Genomic DNA, 19,886 nt, shown 5'->3' on the forward strand with positions numbered 1-19,886 from the left:
ATTTTTTTCACCAACAAATTTGACTCTGAGAAAGGTTTTAGGTCTGAACCGTTTCGATGACTATTCCTGGAAAGCGCCCTCTATAGTTTTTATAACGTGCAATCGTGGCATGATGATTGCTGGTCCTGTGTTTTTTCCGCAATAATTGAGTTCAAAAATTATGAAAAATTAATTTTTGTTTTTGCTTTTTCTAATTAATTTTTCTAAGGATGCAATAAGAATCCTGAGGAGATGTGGATGGTATTTATTTAATTTTGGAAGAAAGAAAAGAAGAAAATTATTTTTTTTTCTAAACAAAACAGCAATCTGTTATGGACAGCAATCTCCAAGACACGCACTGATGGACTAACCAGCTATATTTTGTTAACCCCAGACTAAAAATGGGCGCCAAAGTCTACGGTTCCACTTTGAGGTGATGGCAGATGCCCCAGTACAAGCTAAACTGAAATAACAGGTCCAGTGGATTTTTTTCCCCAGATGTGCAGATGAAAACCAATAATTAGTCAGGGACAGCTGTCAGCGGCTTGACTTGATTGAGGGTTATTAAGATTATACTGCTTAAGACAAGTATGTTTAGATTATTAACAGTTAAAACAAAATATTTAGTAGTGTTTTGTTGAACAAAAATAGTTATCATGTGCATTTCCGTTGAGTTTAAAAACAACTTTTGGTCAATTAGTTTTCGCAGTTATAGAGAGTACGATGCACTGTAAAAAAAAAACACTATGGGAAGAAAAAGATTTTTTATTTCGCGGAATATAAATAATCTCCAGATATACCCCAGCCTCCCCCCAAAAGTAAAAAAAATAAATCACCCCACGCACAATAATTATAAATAAAAATAATGTCTAAAGACGACAAAATTAATAATTGGATGTTCACCAAAGGTTTCAGTTTTCTTTGCAGGCTAGGACTTCATGCCAGAACTGCCCTAATCTATTTAATAATGTCCTAAGCTGACAATTTGAAGCCCTTCTCACCGTTTAAAAAAAACAAAATTGTGGGGTTTGTTGAAACAATGATAGTGTTCTCGGACACAGGGAATTGAAATAGGGTGTGGCTTCTATCAAGCCAACAGAGAGGGCGCTGTAGCGCTCACATAAAAAAAGGCGGGGTAATTATTTATCAGCAGAGAAAAAAATCCCTAAAACGAACTGAGAGTTTATCACGTCTAGTAAGTTAAATTAATAAGCATACATTTCAAGTGACTTAAAAGTGTGAGAAAGCCGAATGTTCATCGGGTTTTACTGGCAAATGACAGGATCGAGCGTCAGACTGCTCAAAGCTTTGTAGCGAGCCTTGGCAGCGATCTGTCGATTGGTGGCGCCTTTGCATTTGGCGAACACAACAAACTTACTGCATGTAATTAACTGTGCACACAGCAGTACACATGTCGTTGATGGTACACACATCGTTTACTGAATAAAAAGTAAGTTTAATTTTTGTTTTTAATTTTAAAAAATGAGGCTCAGTATATACAGTGATCTGCACTGAGTCCAATATTAAAGTGTATATCGAATTATAGCGAGATCTGCTTTCAAAATCAAATCAAATGAAAAGAGAACTGCAGGTGAGTGTTGTGTTTGTGCAGGCAGCGGTCCTACTACTTGCCGTCAACTCGTCAACTCGCCGTCAACTCATTTTCGTGCCGTCAACTCATTAAATTTACATGAAAAATCTATAAAAAGGGGGCACGGAAGTGTTAAGTCTGGGCTAAACTACATATTTCTCATGGTTTTCGGTACAAATTCATTCACAAAAACGACTTTGTTTGTGATGATAAAAAAAAAGTACCAATCATTGACATCTTGGGCCAAGACTAGTCATTGTGAAAAAGCAAGATGGCGGCCGACAGTTTTTTGGCTTCGAGAATTTTTTTTCACGAGAAAAAAAATCAATTTTTATTCCGAAATATGACCTAAAACTTACGCGAATGCTCTTTGAGCTGATACTTTACAGTTCTATGCTTCTTTTGTGGATTACAAATGTATATTGGAGGAGTTGACGGCGAGTTGACGGCGCAAGTGAGTTGACGGCGAGTTGACGGCAAGTAGTAGGACCCGCAGGCAGCAGGGCAGGCAGAGAGAGAGCCACTCAGTCAGTGTGGACAAGCATGATAAGTTGCCACCGATATCTTTCCGTATACGATAGGCTATGTGCTATGCGTCACCACCTTTTCACCCATTTTTACAAAAAGGGATATCTACATTATTTCATATCGAATGGAAAAGTGGTGGTGCCATGCGGAAACTTTTCCGGCCCTTTCTCTAACTAATCTATAATATAAGGAAGGGGAAAAAATACTGCTTTGACCTTTTGATAGTGAATAGGATTTTGTTTGTATCCATGATTGAATTGAACCAGCAAAGGTCATCATTGACAAAATCATATTCAAAACTTTTGGCCCCTCGATCACGGATCATGTTTATGCACCACTGGCGTATGTTATGTAATAAGTTTTTTTTTATTGAGTTGTGTTAGACTAGTCTACAAAAACAAATTTGCAAATATTGTTTTAGTTCTCATCATCATGACCATTCAGAATCCTTAATGGAAATCGCCTTTCTGATAATAATGATGAGAACTATACTGCTCCCACCTGGTATGCTCTGCGCGCAACCGCTGGTCAAAGTTAACCAATAATTACCAATGGCTTTAATGCTTTATATGTGTTAGTGTTGTGTGCTTGCATTGCATGTAGAGAGATATGAACTGAAGGTTACCGTTAACCAGTGTTAGTTTTAGTTTTATTAGACTTTCCACTGGCGTAACAATATAAATATACAAGACGATACATAAAGAAACAATGAATCAAAATAGCTTAAAAATACTAAGCCAGTGGTTGGTGAGGAGGAACAGGTGACCAGCACCTCTACAAAGCCGTCCTGCCACAAAGAATGTCCCCTGAAACCCACCCAACAGTTAAAAAAAAGAAAAAAGAAAAGAAAAAAGGGGGCGCTTGAAGGCGGGATTGACAATTACAGACGACAACAAGAGCAATGGTACAAACTTGTCCATGTAAAATTGAAGCAGACGAGACTTGAATGATGACAAGGACACATTAGATCTGACTGACAGCGGAAGCTGGTTCCACATGGGGACAATCCGCTGAAAATAAAACGACTTATGGGACTGATAACTTGAAGGGATCAGAAGACAGTCTAGTGGCAGGACGGCCCTGTGTGACATTAAAACTTACATATCTATCAAGATTTATGTAAATTTGACCGTGTTTACATTTAAAAAACAGAATAAGATCACAAATTTCCCTTCTGAAAGACAGGGGTAAAATGAAAAGAAGTTCTAACCGAGCGTAGCATTACCAGCCGTCGATTTCACCAAACTCTTCCTAACTTAGGGTTAATCTTTTTTAGGACTTGGGTCTTAGGACGAGTTAACTTCCATATCCATATAGGTTAGGACGCATTGAACCTATCCTAAGTTAGGACGGGTTACTCGTCCTAACTCGAGATAGTATTATTTTAATCCTACCGTTCCAGAAATCGGCTGCAGTTCTTCTATGCTTTCTTTATCTTTATGATCTTATGTCATGAGGTTGTATTATAATCCACAAAATTTTACAAATATTGTTTTGAAATGTTCTTACTATGTTTTACATGTGAAGGCTTTAGTTCAGTCTTCTCCCTAGTTTTCAGCAGTGACATCAGAACTCATCCCAAGCCTCAGCAATGCCTACAGTCATAGGGTTTGAGGGCAGTGCTAACAAGTTGGGTATTGGGATTGTCAGAGACGGAGTCGTCTTGTCTAACCCAAGACACACTTTCATTTCTCCTCCAGGACATGGTGAGATAATTTTTTTGTCTTCAGTGTTTAAGTTGTTTAGACTGTGTTTTCCAGCTCACCAAGCATCACCACTTAAAAAAGCAGGGTGACGATGCAGGGAGATGTTTACCAATGTTGTCCAATTGTGTTAGGCCAAGTAAAACAAAAAACATGTTTCGCGTCCCCGCCCGCTTCCTTTTTACAGGCCGCCTCCTTTTTTATTTTATTTTTTATTTTATTTTTTTATGCACATTATTTTTTTTTGTTTTTTTAAATAGGGTTATTTTAAATGATTACAGCAAATACAATCTGAATGTCTTGTCTGAATGCCTCGACTAAATTGTTTCATTTATGTTTTGTGTATTTCAGCAGTAGACAAAACAATGGATATTTGACATTTTAACAAAGAATGGCGGCCATCTTGAAATAAAAATAAAAAATAAAAAGCCCCTCTTCCTCCTTTTTTTGAAAAACCCGGACGTGAAACATGTTTTTTTTTACTCGGCCTTAAGGGCATTGGACACCTTTTAGGTAGTAGTTGTGAGGCTAGGCCTGAAGTCTTTTATTATTATTAGAGTTAGAAAATACCTCTTTCTCAAAAACTATATTATTTCAGAGGGTACTGTTTTTTCACACAATGTTTTACACTATCAACAGCTCTACGTATTGCTCGGTACCAAGAAAGCTGTTTTGAAAACAACTATTTTGAGTAAATACCAATAGTGTCCGGTGCTCTTAAAACAAAATGTATCTAAACTGAAGACTCTTTTTCAATAATTAAATCACCAACCCCTGCATGTATTAGCACTAATGTGTTTGTTGGTGCAAACTGTGCTACGTAGTTGTTTAAATGTTGTCACATTGTCTATTTCGTTATTTTGTCTCATCATTCAGGTTTTATGCCAAGGGAAACTGCTCGACACCATCAAGCCCATGCTATGGACATTTTAAAAAGGTAACCTTATTAGGAATAATAATGTTTTTAAAACAAACTGTATCTGTATGCATATGCTACCGAGAGCATTTTGGGTGGGGTGATTGGCTAGTCCTTAAAGTTAAACATGTTAATAAAGCTCTTGCCTTTTACCAATGTGACCCTGATCGATACCCAGCTAAGGCCATGTGAGTAGAATTGTGCGTCGATTTTCTGCTTGGGTTTTTCTCCAGGCCCTTCAGTTGTTCTCCCTCCGGAATAGACCAGCTGAGCCCTGTGCTCCGTTGTCTTGTATAGGTTGATGTGGAAGGCTGCCAGAGGCACCCTTTTATGCGTGCAGCCAGTGCACATTGCACTCTTAGTGGGTGCGCATGACCATTTATAAAACTTCTGCTGTTTGAAGAAAATTTACCTCTAGAGGTTTAAAGCCATTGGACCCTGTAGAGTCTTACTAGACATACGGATTAAACCAATACTATAGACGAATTCAATCTTATGTGCATCAACATGTGTCTTTATTCTGTTCCTCGGTTTTCCACCCTCTCTCCGTGTACTCTTACACGAGGCCAACTCATTTGCATAAATGTATAACATTACATGTATTACAGTGTGATCACGTGAACACTACAGACCCTTTCGGTACAGAAAAAGAAAAGAAAAAGTTCACAGATTTACAAATAATTTACAGGGTTTACAGAAGGTAATGGTGAAAGACTTCTCTTGAAATACTAGTCCATAAAATGCTTTACTTTTTGAGAAAACGGTAAAACAATATACTGGTAAATTCTTGTTAGCGAGAATTACGGATTTGTTATAAACACATGTCATGACACGGCGAAACGCGCGAAAACAGGAGTGGGTTTTCCCGTTATTTTCTCCAGACTCCGATGTCCGATTGAGCCTAAATTTCCACAGGATTGTTATTTTATATATAAGTTGTGATACACTAAGTGTGGGACTTGGACGATACTGTTTACGGAAAGTGTATAATGGCTTTAAAGGGTAAATTTCAAGTAGCGTTCTGCTAGATCCTAAACTTGTCTGAAGTGATATTTTGATTCAAAAACTTGTGAAGAATGTCAACAAATAGTCCTGCTCACCAACTGTTAGTTCAGAAATTCTTGTGACAAAGCTTTGCCATGTCCCTGCACTCTGTCACAAGAAAATCTGAACTAACATCTCTTACGGCTTATAATCTTTTTTTGTGTGATGCTTTTATCATTTATCTGTAGGTGTATGGAGGAGGCAGGACTGACACCAAGTGACATTGACTGCGTCTGCTACACAAAAGGTCTGACACAACAAATACTTAAAGGGACATTTTGTCTTGGATCGGGCGAGTTGGTCTATGAAAAGCGCTTGTAACCGTTTGTTATAAAAAATGCATATGGTTAGAAAGAAGTGTTAAAAGTAGAATATAAGGATTCATACAAATATGCCTGAAAATTGCGTGGTTTTCCTTTATCTTCACGGTTGGTCAAAATTTTTACTCCACAAAATTGAAGTGCTGTGTTAGTTCATTATATTCTGCTTTTAAAACATTTTCTATGATGCATTTCCCCCAAAAACGGATTCAAATACCTTTTACAGACCAAATGGACCGATCCAAGACAACACGTCCCTTTAGTTACAGGTGTTAATGCTACAATACCTGGATATCTTCCTGACTTAGGATGTTGTTTTGTTACTATCAGCAGACCTTGGCAGAAAAATGGCATTGCGGGCTTGTTAGTTAGATCGAACAGAACCTTTTTGACTTCGGTCATTTAAGTCCCCCATCTTCGTAACCGATGATCTGTGGAAATACGTAATATCCATTTTGTGAGTACCAAACATGACTTGAATTAATCTGTTTGGTCGCATTCATGAATTCCCATACAATGCTGATCCTGTAACCACTGGGGTTTTAAGATTATTTGTCTTCATTCCAAAACAGAATCAGGTACTGTTTCATTGATCCTCCTTCAAGCCCATCCAACTCCCTCCCCCTCCTCAGCCACCTTCAACTTACTCAACAAATCTCGATGTTTCCCCCCCCCCAAAAAAAAAAAAAAACCCTATTCAGGACCAGGTATGGCTGCACCGTTAATCTCAACTGCCATCGTAGCAAGAACTATCGCTCAGCTTTGGGATGTTCCCATCATAGGAGTCAACCATTGCATCGGACGTATCCTTAAACATGCCTTGAATTTATCTTTTCAAGGGTTACTGCAATGTTTCTCTGCTCAAGGGCCATGTAGTTCAAGGGAGTTAAAACCAACGGCTCTTTTCAGAACCACCCCAACTCATTAGAGATAGTCATTACATGGTGTTACCGCAAATCTTTCTATATCGTATTTCCACCATGCAAAGTTTCAAATCCTACTTAAGGGCTATGTAGTTGAGGAAAAATGTGAAACTTTTATTTGAACTTTGCAAAGGGTACCACAGCTAAAGCACAGGGCGACATGCCAATTGTTGTTGGTGCCGTGGATTATCAAGAGAACTCCTTATATACAAACAAATACAGGGGTAGGAGTTTTGTTATAAAAACCTGTTTGCTTTGGGATCCTTTTCCTGCTGGGAGTATTTTCAGACAAAAAACAATTGTTTTCCTAGTTATTAACAAATTGTTCTGTCAATGAAACTCTTGTTTTCTCACTGACTTTTGCAATTTTTTTCTGGCTCGTTGTATTTTTTTGATACAGCAAAGCACAAAGTACTATTGGAAAGCCATTATGTAATGACCGATCATTGACCCACGCTTCGGTTTTTGTTTCTGACTCCTGCTTCTGGTCTGTGAGTTATTTATGACAATTTTCTTTAACTCCAGGATATCAGATATAGAAATGGGACGACTGGTGACTGATTCTAAGAACCCAACAGTGTTGTATGTCAGTGGCGGCAACACACAGGTAGGTTTAGTCTTATTAAGATGGTTGGCTTCCTCGAAAAAATATGGGGGCTGCCAACATAGCGCTAGATAGCTCAGTAGGTAGAGCACTGGCATGCCACTTCCCAGGTTGTACATGTTGTATCCTATATTTGAGTGTGAGCCCTGATTTTACAGAAGTATAGGTTGCACGGCCTCTGACCGGTACCCCTGAACAAAGATAGTGAAAAAATAGTTGGTAGAGCGCTGGCACGTTAATCTGGAGGTTGCAGGTTCAAGCCCCGCTCTAGTAAGTTTGTTTTTGTATGGCCCCAATTTATTTAACATTGCTTGGATTTATAAAGTGTAAATGGGTTTCATTCATCTTATGCCCTGATGTGTGGAATGAACATTAATTCAGTTTGAGTGCACTGCTTTCAAGATTCAATCTGAATTTTTCATTTATTCATTCATTTCGGTTCTATTAAAAATATCAAACAACAACTTGGAAAATGAGACCTAGCATCTTTAAGATTACATGTTTGAATATTTCCATTCTGCATTTCAGGTGATTGCTTACTCACAGCATAGATATCGCATCTTTGGAGAAACCATCGACATCGCCGTTGGCAACTGCTTGGACAGGTTTGCAAGGATACTCAAGGTAAGACTGCTAAGAGTACACTGAGACAAAGCGGACATAGAATTGTCCCTAATATTTATATAGGACAGGAAAAACAAGTGTACGACTAAAGCCTGGTTCATACTTTCTGCAAACACAAATGCGATACGACTAAAGCCTGGTTCATACTTTCTGCAAACACAAATGCGATACGACTAAAGCCTGGTTCATACTTTCTGCAAACACAAATGCGATACGACTAAAGCCTGGTTCATACTTTCTGCAAACACAAATGCGATACGACTAAAGCCTGGTTCATACTTTCTGCAAACACAAATGCAATACGACTAAAGCCTGGTTCATACTTTCTGCAAACACAAATGCGATACGACTAAAGCCTGGTTCATACTTTCTGCAAACACAAATGCGATACGACTAAAGCCTGGTTCATACTTTCTGCAAACACAAATGCAATACGACTAAAGCCTGGTTCATACTTTCTGCAAACACAAATGCGATACGACTAAAGCCTGGTTCATACTTTCTGCAAACACAAATGCGATACGACTAAAGCCTGGTTCATACTTTCTGCAAACACAAATGCGATACGACTAAAGCCTGGTTCATACTTTCTGCAAACACAAATGCGATACGACTAAAGCCTGGTTCATACTTTCTGCAAACACAAATGCGATACGACTAAAGCCTGGTTCATACTTTCTGCAAACACAAATGCGATACGACTAAAGCCTGGTTCATACTTTCTGCAAACACAAATGCGATACGACTAAAGCCTGGTTCATACTTTCTGCAAACACAAATGCGATACGACTAAAGCCTGGTTCATACTTTCTGCAAACACAAATGCGATACGACTAAAGCCTGGTTCATACTTTCTGCAAACACAAATGCGATAAAATTCTTGATGTCACATAAAGGCAATAAATAATTTGGAAGTGTAGAGATGAGTTTAAGTCCTGCTAAACCTTTCTAGAAATAAACGGCCATGTGATGTCAAAGCTCACTTCGCATTCGCATTTGCAGGAAGTATGAACCTGGCTTTATCTGCAGTCGCATTAGAGTACGAAAGTATGCCCTTCAAAGGGTCTATGTAACTTTTGTAGGACAAAAAACACAATGTCCACAGATTTACATTAAACTTACACAGTTTGAAGATAATGATAGTAGAAAGCTTCCCTGAAAATATTACGTGCTGAGGTGCTGTAGTTATTGGGAAATGAGTAAAACAATGTCATGAAAATAATTTTCGTCTCATGAGACGAAAAATTATTTTAATCATTTACAAACATATTTTCATGACATTGTTTTACTCATTTCTCAAAAACTACAGCACCTCAGTAAGTAATATTTGAAGGTAAGCTTTCTACTATCATTATCTTCGAACCCTGTAAGTTTAACGTTAATCTATGGACATTTTGAAAAAGTACCCAAATCCTTTAACCGCAGTGGACACTATTTGTAATTACTCAAAATAATTATTTGCATAAAACCCTACTTGGTAACGAGTAATGGGAGAGGTTGATAGTATAAAACATTGTGAGAAAAGGCTCCTCTTAAAAACACTGGACTCTATTGGTTATTGTCAAAGACCAGTCTTCTCACTTGCTGTATCTCAACGTATGCATAAAATAATAAACCTGTGAAACTTTCAGCTCAATCGATCATCGAAGTTCCGATATAATAATAAAAGAAAAAACACCGTTGTCACACTAAGTTGTGTGCATTCACATGCTTGATTTCGAGACCTCAAGTTCTAAATCTGAGGTCTTGAAATTAAGTTCGTGGAAAACTACTTCTGTCTCAAAAATACGTCACTTCAGAGGGAGCCGTTTCTCACAATGTTTTATACCATCAACCTCTCCCCATTACTCCAAACCAAGGAAGGTTTTATGCTAATAATTATTTTGAGTAATTACCAATAGTGTCCACAGCCTTTAAGTGACAAAGTTTTCGAGAATTTGATTTTTAGACCTCAGAATTAGATTTTGAGGTCTTGAAATCAAGCATCTGAAAGGACAAAACTTCATGTGGCAAGGGTGTTTTTTCTTTCATTATTATCATGCAACTTCCTTGAGCATTTGAGCTTAAATTTTCACAGTTTTGTTATTTTATGCATATGTTGAGATACACAAAGTGAGAAGACAGGTCTTTGACAATTACCAAAGGTGTCCAGTGTCTGTGGATTCCCACCGGCCACTTTGGGTTAGTATACCTCCCTCAAGTTGGATCCTAGTCTCAGACTTGTTTGTCAGCAAGGACTTTAGCCCCTGGGTTCTGATCTTATCACTCACAAATTAAACCGACTTCTGAGTGAATTTGATCTGCATGCACTAATCTTTAAAGCATTGGACACTTTCGGTACAGAAAAAAAAAAAAAAAACAATCACAGATTTACAAATAATTAACAGGGTTTACAGAAGGTAATGGTGAAAGACTTCTCTTGAAATATTATTCCATGAAATGCTTTACTTTTTGAGAAAACATTAAAACAATTTCAATTCTCGATAGCGAGAATAACGGATTTATTTTAAACACATGTCATGACACGGCGAAACGTGCAGAAACCAAGGGTGGGTTTTCCCGTTATTTTCTCCTGAATCCGATAACCGATTGAGCCTAAATTTTCACAGGTTCGTTATTATATATATAAGTTGTGATACACGAAGTGTGGGACTTGGACAATACTGTTTACCGAAAGTGTCCAATGGCTTTAAGGAGTCCAAAAAAAGTCAGTTCCTCAATCACATAAAACTTAGTTATTCTTATAAAAAAAAAATTTGTGTGGTCTTTCTGCAGTTATCAAATGATCCAAGTCCTGGTTTCAACATTGAACAAATGGCCAAAAAGTAAGTAAAATATAAAGGATGACAATGACCTAAACATAAATGGTTATGAAGCAACGTGGGATGCAGATGTACTTATTGAAGGCCGATAATGGTCTGTAAAGGAAAACTGACGGGGAAATTGTAACAAATGATATTGTGGTCGCATTAAAGGTCAATTCAACCTAGAGGCAGTGTTTGGAGTCTGGACTGTCGAACATGAAAGTGCAGGAGGTATGACATTTTGATATACAGGTGTGGTCTAAATATAATTCTCAGTCCAATGCAGTTGACTTTTCTAGCAGAATGATGACCACGGTGAAGAAAACTTTGCCTGAAAACTTTACTTAGAACCATCGAGCAAAGCAGACCTCACTGTGTCTCTAATTTATTCAAAAATGTTTGATCTTTATTTTTGTTTTGATAGAGGCAAGAAGTTTATAGAGCTTCCCTACACAGTCAAAGGCATGGATGTTTCCTTTTCTGGCATCTTGTCCTTCATCGAGGTAATCACATTACTTATCTTACACTGTACTTAAACCTCTTTGTCCCCAGTGGGACATAAACCTACATTCATAAATACCTCAGACAGTTTCGCTATTCCAATTGATGGAGAGCGCGTCACGTGAGTGTGTATTAACCTTTGTTTATGACTAGTAAAAAGTGTTGAAACATGGGCGTTACACGTGACCTTGCACTTGTGCTTATAAGAAAGTTGTGCCACACCACGACGCGCACAGCATTCCCGTATAAGGAGTTGTTTACCCAAGGGCGGAGGAGGGCCTTACCATTTCATAGCTGGAGGGGTGTTGTGTTGAAAGAAATCATTGAACAATTATAATTTTTGCATTTATTTTACTTTTTGACCAAAAGTGTTGATGTTTTTTGACCGAAAAGGTATTTATGAATGCGAATGAAAGTGTGTTGAATTGGTTTTCAACTAGTGGTTTAAACCCGTCGAGGCCTGCCATCGAGTTAGGACTCGTCTTATCTTGAGTTAGGACAAATAACTCTTCCTAACTTAGGACTAATCTTAAAGGTCTGCATGCTACAGTGCAGGGTTGGGACTCGTCCTAAGTTCTTAGATTAGTCTTAAGTTAGGAAGAGTTTTGTGAAATCGACGGCTGGTTCTTGATAATTTACCTCAACTTCATCTCGGAAAAATAATCAAGAACTAGGCCTCGTTGGGTTTAAACCACTAATTGATAACCTCTTCACCACACATTGATTCCCTTATTCAACCAACGCAACTGATTTTTGTCTTGTGCTTTGGTTTGTGCCTCTCCCTTGTATGCTTATTATTTCCAGCTCCGTTATCAGTGTTCTCCCTTAACAGTGGTCCGCTGACCTATGTATGGCCAGTTAGGGGGTAACCTTGTTTCAGCAACAGTTTGAGTCGACAGCCCAAATCAGTTAATTTTAGCCCAAATCAGTTAATTTTAGCCCAAATCAGTTAATTTTAGCCCAAATCAGTTAAATTGTGCCCAAATCAGTTAATTTGTGCCCAAATCAGTTAATTTTAGCCTAAATCAGTTAATTTGTGCCCAAATCAGTTAATTTTAGCCCAAATCAGTTAATTTTAGCCCAAATCAGTTAATTTTAGCCCAAATCAGTTAATTTTAGTCCTCACATTGAAGTGCCAATCCTGCCTTGTGATGTTAAAGCAATTAAGACTTAGACTAAAGCCCGTTTCATACTTCATGCGAATGCGAATGCGTAGCGAATTTGATGTGAATTTGACGTCACAACCATCCTTTCGCAGTGATATTCGCAAGTGAGTTGAGCAGAGCTGAACTGCTGCGAATTATTCATTGCGAATTTGTGACGTCAACATTTGTATCGCTTTTGCATTCGCGGGAAGTATGAACCGGGCTTTAGAAGCTCCTGCGTCACCCAACGCATGAGGCAGTCAACGCTCTCCAGGCAGATCGGTCAGCAGTCAGTGACCCGACTTTTGCTCCAGCCTTTATTGACCCTATGAAGGTCCCGCTGGATGGTCTGGTGCCAGTTAAATTTAGGTCGGCCTCTCCTCCCTCTTCCCGGCGGGTTCCACCAGAGGACTTGATTAAACAATTTCTCCTAATAAACATTAATTTCTGATTTGCAGGACATTGCTCACAAGAAGCTGAAGTCTGGTCAATGCACTCCAGAGGATCTCTGCTTCTCACTGCAGGTTGGTTTATCAAAACAAGGAATTCACCCCATTTAAGTTAATAGACTGATCCAATTTAACTCCGCCTCCCTTTGACCATTGGCCAATCACAACTGTGAATAATATGTGCTGAAAAAGTCAGCACATGTGTCTGAATAGTTAATAATTATTAACAAAAATTTACGACTTGTTGCTGCATTATGTCGTGTGTGTGTTGCATGGAGCAGTCCAAGACGTCTGTTGTGAGAAAAATCCACAAGATAGGGTCATCCACAGGAAAATCTAAATCCACAAGAAACTGAAATGTTTTTTTTTTTTTCAAACTGATGTTTTGCTTGGATCGCTGTATTGTGTCTAGTGGTCGCTTAAAGGAACACATTGCCTTGGATCGGACGAGTTGGTCTATAAAAAGCATTTGTAACCGTTTTTTATAAAATGCATATGGTTGGAACGAAGTTTTAAAAGTAGAATACAATGACCCACACAAATTTGCCTCGAAATTGCATGGTTTTCCTTTTACTGTGCAAACTAACACGGTCGGCCATTTATGGGAATACAAAAATTTACTCCCATAAATGGCCGACCGTGTTTGTCGACGAGGCTGAAGGAAAATTGTGCAATTTCGAGGCATGTTTGTGTGGATCATTGTATTCTACTTTCACAACATCTCAAAGACCAACTCGACCGATCCAAGGCAACGTGTTCCTTTAATGGATCAGGCCAAGATCACAACCCACATGATAGTCCTATATGTATAGCACATGTAAAGGCACTAAAAAAAAAAAAAAACATTTTTTAAAGACAGATTTTAAGTTTGGAGACCACACCAGCTCATTTTTGATTATTCATAGTCCTTCATCAGGCATTGATTTCAAATCAAAACTGTATTGATGGACTACAAATGGAAGTGTTTCGACTCACCCACAACTGGTTTGACTACAACTTGATGAGGGGTTTAGCGCAAAGGATGAAGTCAATCTTTGGAAAGGCCACTTTGAACATTTTGACTCTCCGATTTGTTTATTTTACAGGAGACGTTATTTGCCATGCTGGTTGAGATCACAGAGAGAGCCATGGCACATTGTAACTCAAGAGAAGTTCTCATAGTTGGCGGTGTCGGATGTAAGTCACTTCTTAAAATAACAGCTCCATTAAAGACACTGGACACTATTGGTAATTGTCAAAGACTAGTTTTCACAGTTGATGTATCGAAACATATGCATAAAATAACAAACCTGTAAAAAATTTGAGCTCAATCGGTCGTCGAAATTGCGAGATACATGTACTAACGAATGAAAAAACACCCTTGTTGCACCATGGTCACACGAAGATGTGTGCTCTCAGATGCTTGATTTTTACACCTCAAATTCTAAATCTGACATGTCTGAGGGAGGGAAATCAAATTCGTAGAAAATTACTTCTTTCTTGAAAACTACTTCACTTCAGAGGGAGCAGTTTTTATACAGCAACCTCTCCCCATTACTTGTAATCTAGAAATGTTTTTTTTTGATAATACCGGTAATTATTTTGAGTAGTTACCAATAGTGTCCACTGCTTTTAAAAGTCTTGTTTTTTAATTATTCTAAATGTTGAAGATGAGAAGCAATCAACCTAGCACTCGGCCTCTACAGCAGAGCCGCCAACATTTACATCTAGCAATCAGAGAGATTGTTTCCAACTAGCAAGCGGGGAGATAACATTTAAAGGCACTGGGGTGGATTTCACAAAGGTAGTCCTAACTTAGGACTAGTCCTAGGCAATGCTAAGAGATAGGACCAGTCCTAAGTTAGGATGAGTTACTGGTCCTAACTTAGGACTGGTCCTATCTCTTAGCACTGCCTAGGACTAGTCCTAAGTTAGGACTACCTTTGTGAAAGCCACCCCTGGACACCTTTGGTGATTACTCAAAATAATTGTTAGCATAAAAACTGACTTGGTAACAAGCAATGGAGAGCCGTTGATAGTATAAAACATTGTGAGAAACGTCTCCCTCTTAAGTAACCTATTTTTCGAGAAAGAAGTAATTTTCCACTGAAACATTTGAGTTTGATTTCGAGACCTCAGACTTAGATTTTGAGGTCCCAAAATGAAAGCATCTGAAAGCACACAACTTCGTGTGACAAGGTTTTTTTTCTTCCATTATAATCTCGCAACTTCAACAACCAACTGAGCTCAGATGTTCAAAGGTTTGATTTTGTGCATATGTTGAGATACACCAAGTGAGAAGACTGGTCTTTGACTATTACCAATAGTGTCCAGTGTCTTTAATACAATAGGGAAAACAAATCCATAATCAGGAAGGTTGTCAAAACTTTTCATCAGAACATGGACAGATTAGTTTGTTTAGGGAACTTTTGACTTTCTGTAGAATCAGGGAAAGTTTGCAGCTAGCTCTGTCTAAGGCTCTTTTTAAAACCACAGGCGCCATCAGTTATTTTGATGGTTGCTTCTATAAGTACAAAGCTTCAAACAGATGAGAGCTGGAGCCCAAGCCAGGGGTTTCACAAAGGGTCGATTAGTTTCGTTCAGAATTATTTCAATTTAAATCTTCCACATTTTTAATTTTATCTTTCAAGGTAATGAAAGGTTACAGCAGATGATGAGAGACATGGCTGAAGAGAGGGGAGCAGTGGTTTGTGCGACTGATGAAAGGCAAGTCGGATATTTGATCAGCGTCTTGATCTACTGTCTAGCAGACATGCAACTTTTTCCTTTGGTTCAGTTGATTTCCTCTTTTGTTATTTTCAATGTTATCATTCAGTATTGAAAAATACTGTTCAAATCATTGACATTTGGTAATTTCCTCTTTTTTGGTGAAGTTACAGTTGCATGGCTTGTCTAGGAATGTGCACTTTATAAAGAACTCTTGCATTATTGTTATTATAATCAGCTTGTTTGTGACTGAGCACGATATAGATCTGGCGGTCCGGTTAGTGTATCATTACTTGCCTTCCACCTCTTGGACCCGGGGGCACTATGTTGATTGGGTTTTCAGTCCTTGCCTAACAGCACGAGTTTTCTCTGCAATCACTGAGGTTTTCCTCGCAAATACAAAAATGAAGCAATCTTTCCTTGTCTTCTCTCTATTTGGTTCTTGCCTGGTTTGGCAGACCAATTTTGAATTTGTCATCACATTGTTTACAATGTAAGTTTCGCTCACAGTGGTAGAAAACTAAAGCAGTGATCATCGTATGTTAGTTATCAAGACTGATAATTCCAGAGCGACTTCAGTCATGATTTTGTTTCCCATCTCTGCAACCGATCATCTGGGGCAATGTACTTCAAGTTTGTTGGCCTTTGTATCCCAAAATGATGTCTGTCTTGGACTTTGCTTCGACCCTGTTACTTTTCTCCCTAGATATTGCATTGACAATGGAGCGATGATTGCACAAGCTGGCTGGGAGATGTTTAAATCCGGTCAGACTACACCCATAGAGGAAACTTGGTGTACTCAAAGGTATGTGGAAGAAAGTATAAATACGTCACTGTAATACACTGCCATGTTGTTAATACCTCATGCTCTTTCAAATTTAAAGCCATTGGACACTTTCGACACAGAAGAAAAATAAAAGTTCACAGTTTACAAATAATTTACAGGGTTTACAGAAGGTAATGGTGAAAGACTTCTCTTGAAATATTATTACATGAATAGTTTACTTTTTGAGAAAACATTAAAACAATATAAATTCTTTATGTTGAGAAGTATGGGTTTATTTAAAACACATGTATGGGTTTATTTAAAACACATGTCATGACACGACATGACATGTTATTTTCTCCCGACTCCAATTTTGTGAGGCAAAATTTTCACAGGTTTGTTATTTTATGTAGAATTTGTGATACACAAAGTGTGGGCCTTGGACATTACTTTTTACTGAAAGTGTCTAATGGCTTTAAGTAAAAAAAAACTACAGAGTTGGTATTTATTTGTGACCTGCCCAAGGGTATGTGGGTCACCTAGCAGGTCACCCAGCAAAGGGGTATGAAAAGAAGTGGACAGAAAAAACAACTAACTGGACAAGAAACCTAACAGGAAAAAAAAGCGCTAGACAAAACAGATGATGGGGCATTACATGGCAACAGACAGCTTAGGATAAAGTGAAATGGTGAATTGGTGAATAGGCTTTTCTCCTGCAGTGGAGTGATTTAAAGGCAGTGGACACTATTGGTAATTATTCAAAATAATTATCAGCATAAAACCTCACTTGGTGACGAGTAATGGGGAGAGGTTGATAGTATAAAACATTGTGAGAAACGGCTCCCTCTGAAGTGACGCAGTTTTTGAGACAAATTTTATTTCTAGACCTCAAGTTTAGAATTTGAGGTCTCGAAATCAAGCATCTGAAAGTGCACAACTACGTGTGACGGGTGTTTTTTTCTTTCATAGTTATCTCGCAACTCCGACGACCAATCAAGCTTAAACTTTCACAGGTTTGTTATTTTATGCATATGTTGAGATACACCAAGTGAGAAGACTGGTCTTTGACAATTACCAATAGTGTCCATTGTCTTTAAGCTAGGTTCCTACTCTATGCAAATGCGATACTAATTTTGACCTCACATGGCTGTTTTTGCAGCAAATGTTTCGCAGGAGTCAAGCACAAGTTATCTGTTGCTAATTATTTGCAGGAGTTGAGCTCAAGTTAACTGTTACAAAATACCTGTTGCAAATTTGTGTTGTAAAATTTTGCATTGCATTCGCGGGCTTAAGGCCTGCGATAAAGTAAAATGTGTACCCTTGGATTTCAGTGAAAGACTTTGTTTACTTTCTTTAGATATCGGACAGATGAAGTGGAGATAACCTGGAGGGACTGAAGATGAGGAGTATACAAGAGCAGCATCTTAGATGATGAGCTGAGGAAACATCCAGTCAAGAGCTTCAAGGATGGAGGACTGATTCAAGATTGAACGATCGTCTGTCATTGAATCGAAGGCTTAAGGAAGGACTTGAACAAAACCCTTTCTACCCCCCCCCCTTAACGGTGTATAATGACATTGATAACATAATTTGGAACATCTTGCGTGAGTTTGAACTCGTCAAAATAACCTGTCTAGCAATCGGGCCTCAGTTTTTATTTCTCCACCATTGTTTGTAAAGAAGAGTCTTCCGGATATGCGAGGACAATGTACATACAAATTATTTTTGTATTGTAGAACAGTGCAATACAGACCTTTATCACGTTGTGGTCATCTTGATTATTATTGGACACAGGGAGCATGACCAAGATGGTGACAATGTATAAGGGTCTATTGAATAGCATCCAAGTACATTCTTGATTCAAGTTTTACTGTGTAGGTTAAAGGGAACATACATGTAGCTCTTCAATTTGTTGGCCTCATATGGATAAAATCACCAGCAAAAAGAAGGGGTAGGCCTTTCATTTTGGTCAAATAGTAAATGACAAAAGTTTGATAAAATCACCAAGGGTAAGCCTTGCATTTTGGTCAAAATTGATTGGCTAAAATTTGATAAAATCACAAGGGGTAAGCCTTGCATTTAGGTCAAAATTGATGGGTTAAAATTGTATAAAATCTTAAGGGGTAAGCCTTGCATTGTAGTCAAAATTGATGGGCTAAAATTTGATAAAATCACAAGGGGTAAGCCTTGCATTTTGGTCAAAACTGATGGGCTAAAATTGGATAAAATCACAAGGGGTAAGCCTTGCATTGTAGTCAAAATTGATAGGCTAAAATTGGATAAAATCACAAGGGGTAAGCCTATGCATTTTGGTCAAAATTGATGGGCTAAAATTGGATAAAATCACAAGGGGTAAGCCTTGCATTTTGGTCAAAATTGATGGGCTAAAATTGGATAAAATCACAAGGGTATACCTTGCATTTTGGTCAAAATTGATGGGCCTAAAATTGGATAAAATCACAAGGGGTAAGCCTTGCATTTTGGTCAAAATTGATGGGCTAAAATTGGATAAAATCACAAGGGGTAAGCCTTGCATTGTAGTCAAAATTGATAGGCTAAAATTGGATAAAATCACAAGGGTATACCTTGCATTTTGGTCAAAATTGATGGGCTAAAATTGGATAAAATCACAAGGGGTAAGCCTTGCATTTTGGTCAAAATTGATGGGCTAAAATTGGATAAAATCACAAGGGGTAAGCCTTGCATTTTGGTCAAAATTGATGGGCTAAAATTGGATAAAATCACAAGGGGTAAGCCTTGCATTGTAGTCAAAATTGATAGGCTAAAATTGGATAAAATCACAAGGGTATACCTTGCATTTTGGTCAAAATTGATGGGCTAAAATTGGATAAAATCACAAGGGGTAAGCCTTCCGTTTTGGTCAAAATTGATGGGCTAAAATTGGATAAAATCACAAGGGGTAAGCCTTGTATTTTGGTCAAAATTGATGGGCTAAAATTGGATAAAATCACAAGGGTATACCTTGCATTTTGGTCAAAATTGATGGGCTAAAATTGGATAAAATCACAAGGGGTAAGCCTTGCATTTTGGTAAAAAATTGATGGGCTAAACTTGGATAAAATCACAAGGGTATACCTTGCATTTTGGTCAAAATTGATGGGCTAAAATTGGATAAAATCACAAGGGGTAAGCCTTGCATTTTGGTCAAAATTGATGGGCTAAAATTGGATAAAATCACAAGGGGTAAGCCTTGCATTTTGGTCAAAATTGATGGGCTAAAATTGGATAAAATCACAAGGGGTAAGCCTTGCATTTTGGTCAA

At 38.1% G+C, this 19,886-nt stretch overlaps 1 protein-coding gene across 2 annotated transcripts; it reads left to right on the forward strand.

The window, feature by feature from the left end:
- Window positions 1-1,348: 1,348 nt before the first annotated feature.
- Window positions 1,349-18,279, forward strand: LOC117305988 (probable tRNA N6-adenosine threonylcarbamoyltransferase). Of its 2 annotated transcripts, none has more exons than XM_033790837.1 (14): window positions 1,349-1,429; window positions 3,626-3,804; window positions 4,678-4,738; window positions 5,950-6,008; window positions 6,783-6,884; window positions 7,538-7,611; window positions 8,137-8,232; window positions 11,008-11,057; window positions 11,461-11,539; window positions 13,141-13,206; window positions 14,217-14,307; window positions 15,762-15,837; window positions 16,544-16,642; window positions 17,961-18,279. In XM_033790837.1, exons 2-14 carry the CDS (start codon window positions 3,690-3,692, stop codon window positions 17,998-18,000), a joined length of 1,008 nt encoding a protein of 335 aa, XP_033646728.1. In that variant the 5' UTR covers window positions 1,349-1,429; window positions 3,626-3,689; the 3' UTR covers window positions 18,001-18,279. The 2 variants fall into 2 exon arrangements, with proteins under 2 accessions (XP_033646728.1, XP_033646729.1); XM_033790838.1 differs by having other exon boundaries at window positions 3,650-3,804.
- The last annotated feature ends 1,607 nt before the right edge of the window (window positions 18,280-19,886 follow it).

Source organism: Asterias rubens, unplaced genomic scaffold (assembly GCF_902459465.1).
Source record: "Asterias rubens unplaced genomic scaffold, eAstRub1.3, whole genome shotgun sequence".
In the NCBI taxonomy this organism is placed as follows: domain Eukaryota; kingdom Metazoa; phylum Echinodermata; class Asteroidea; order Forcipulatida; family Asteriidae; genus Asterias; species Asterias rubens.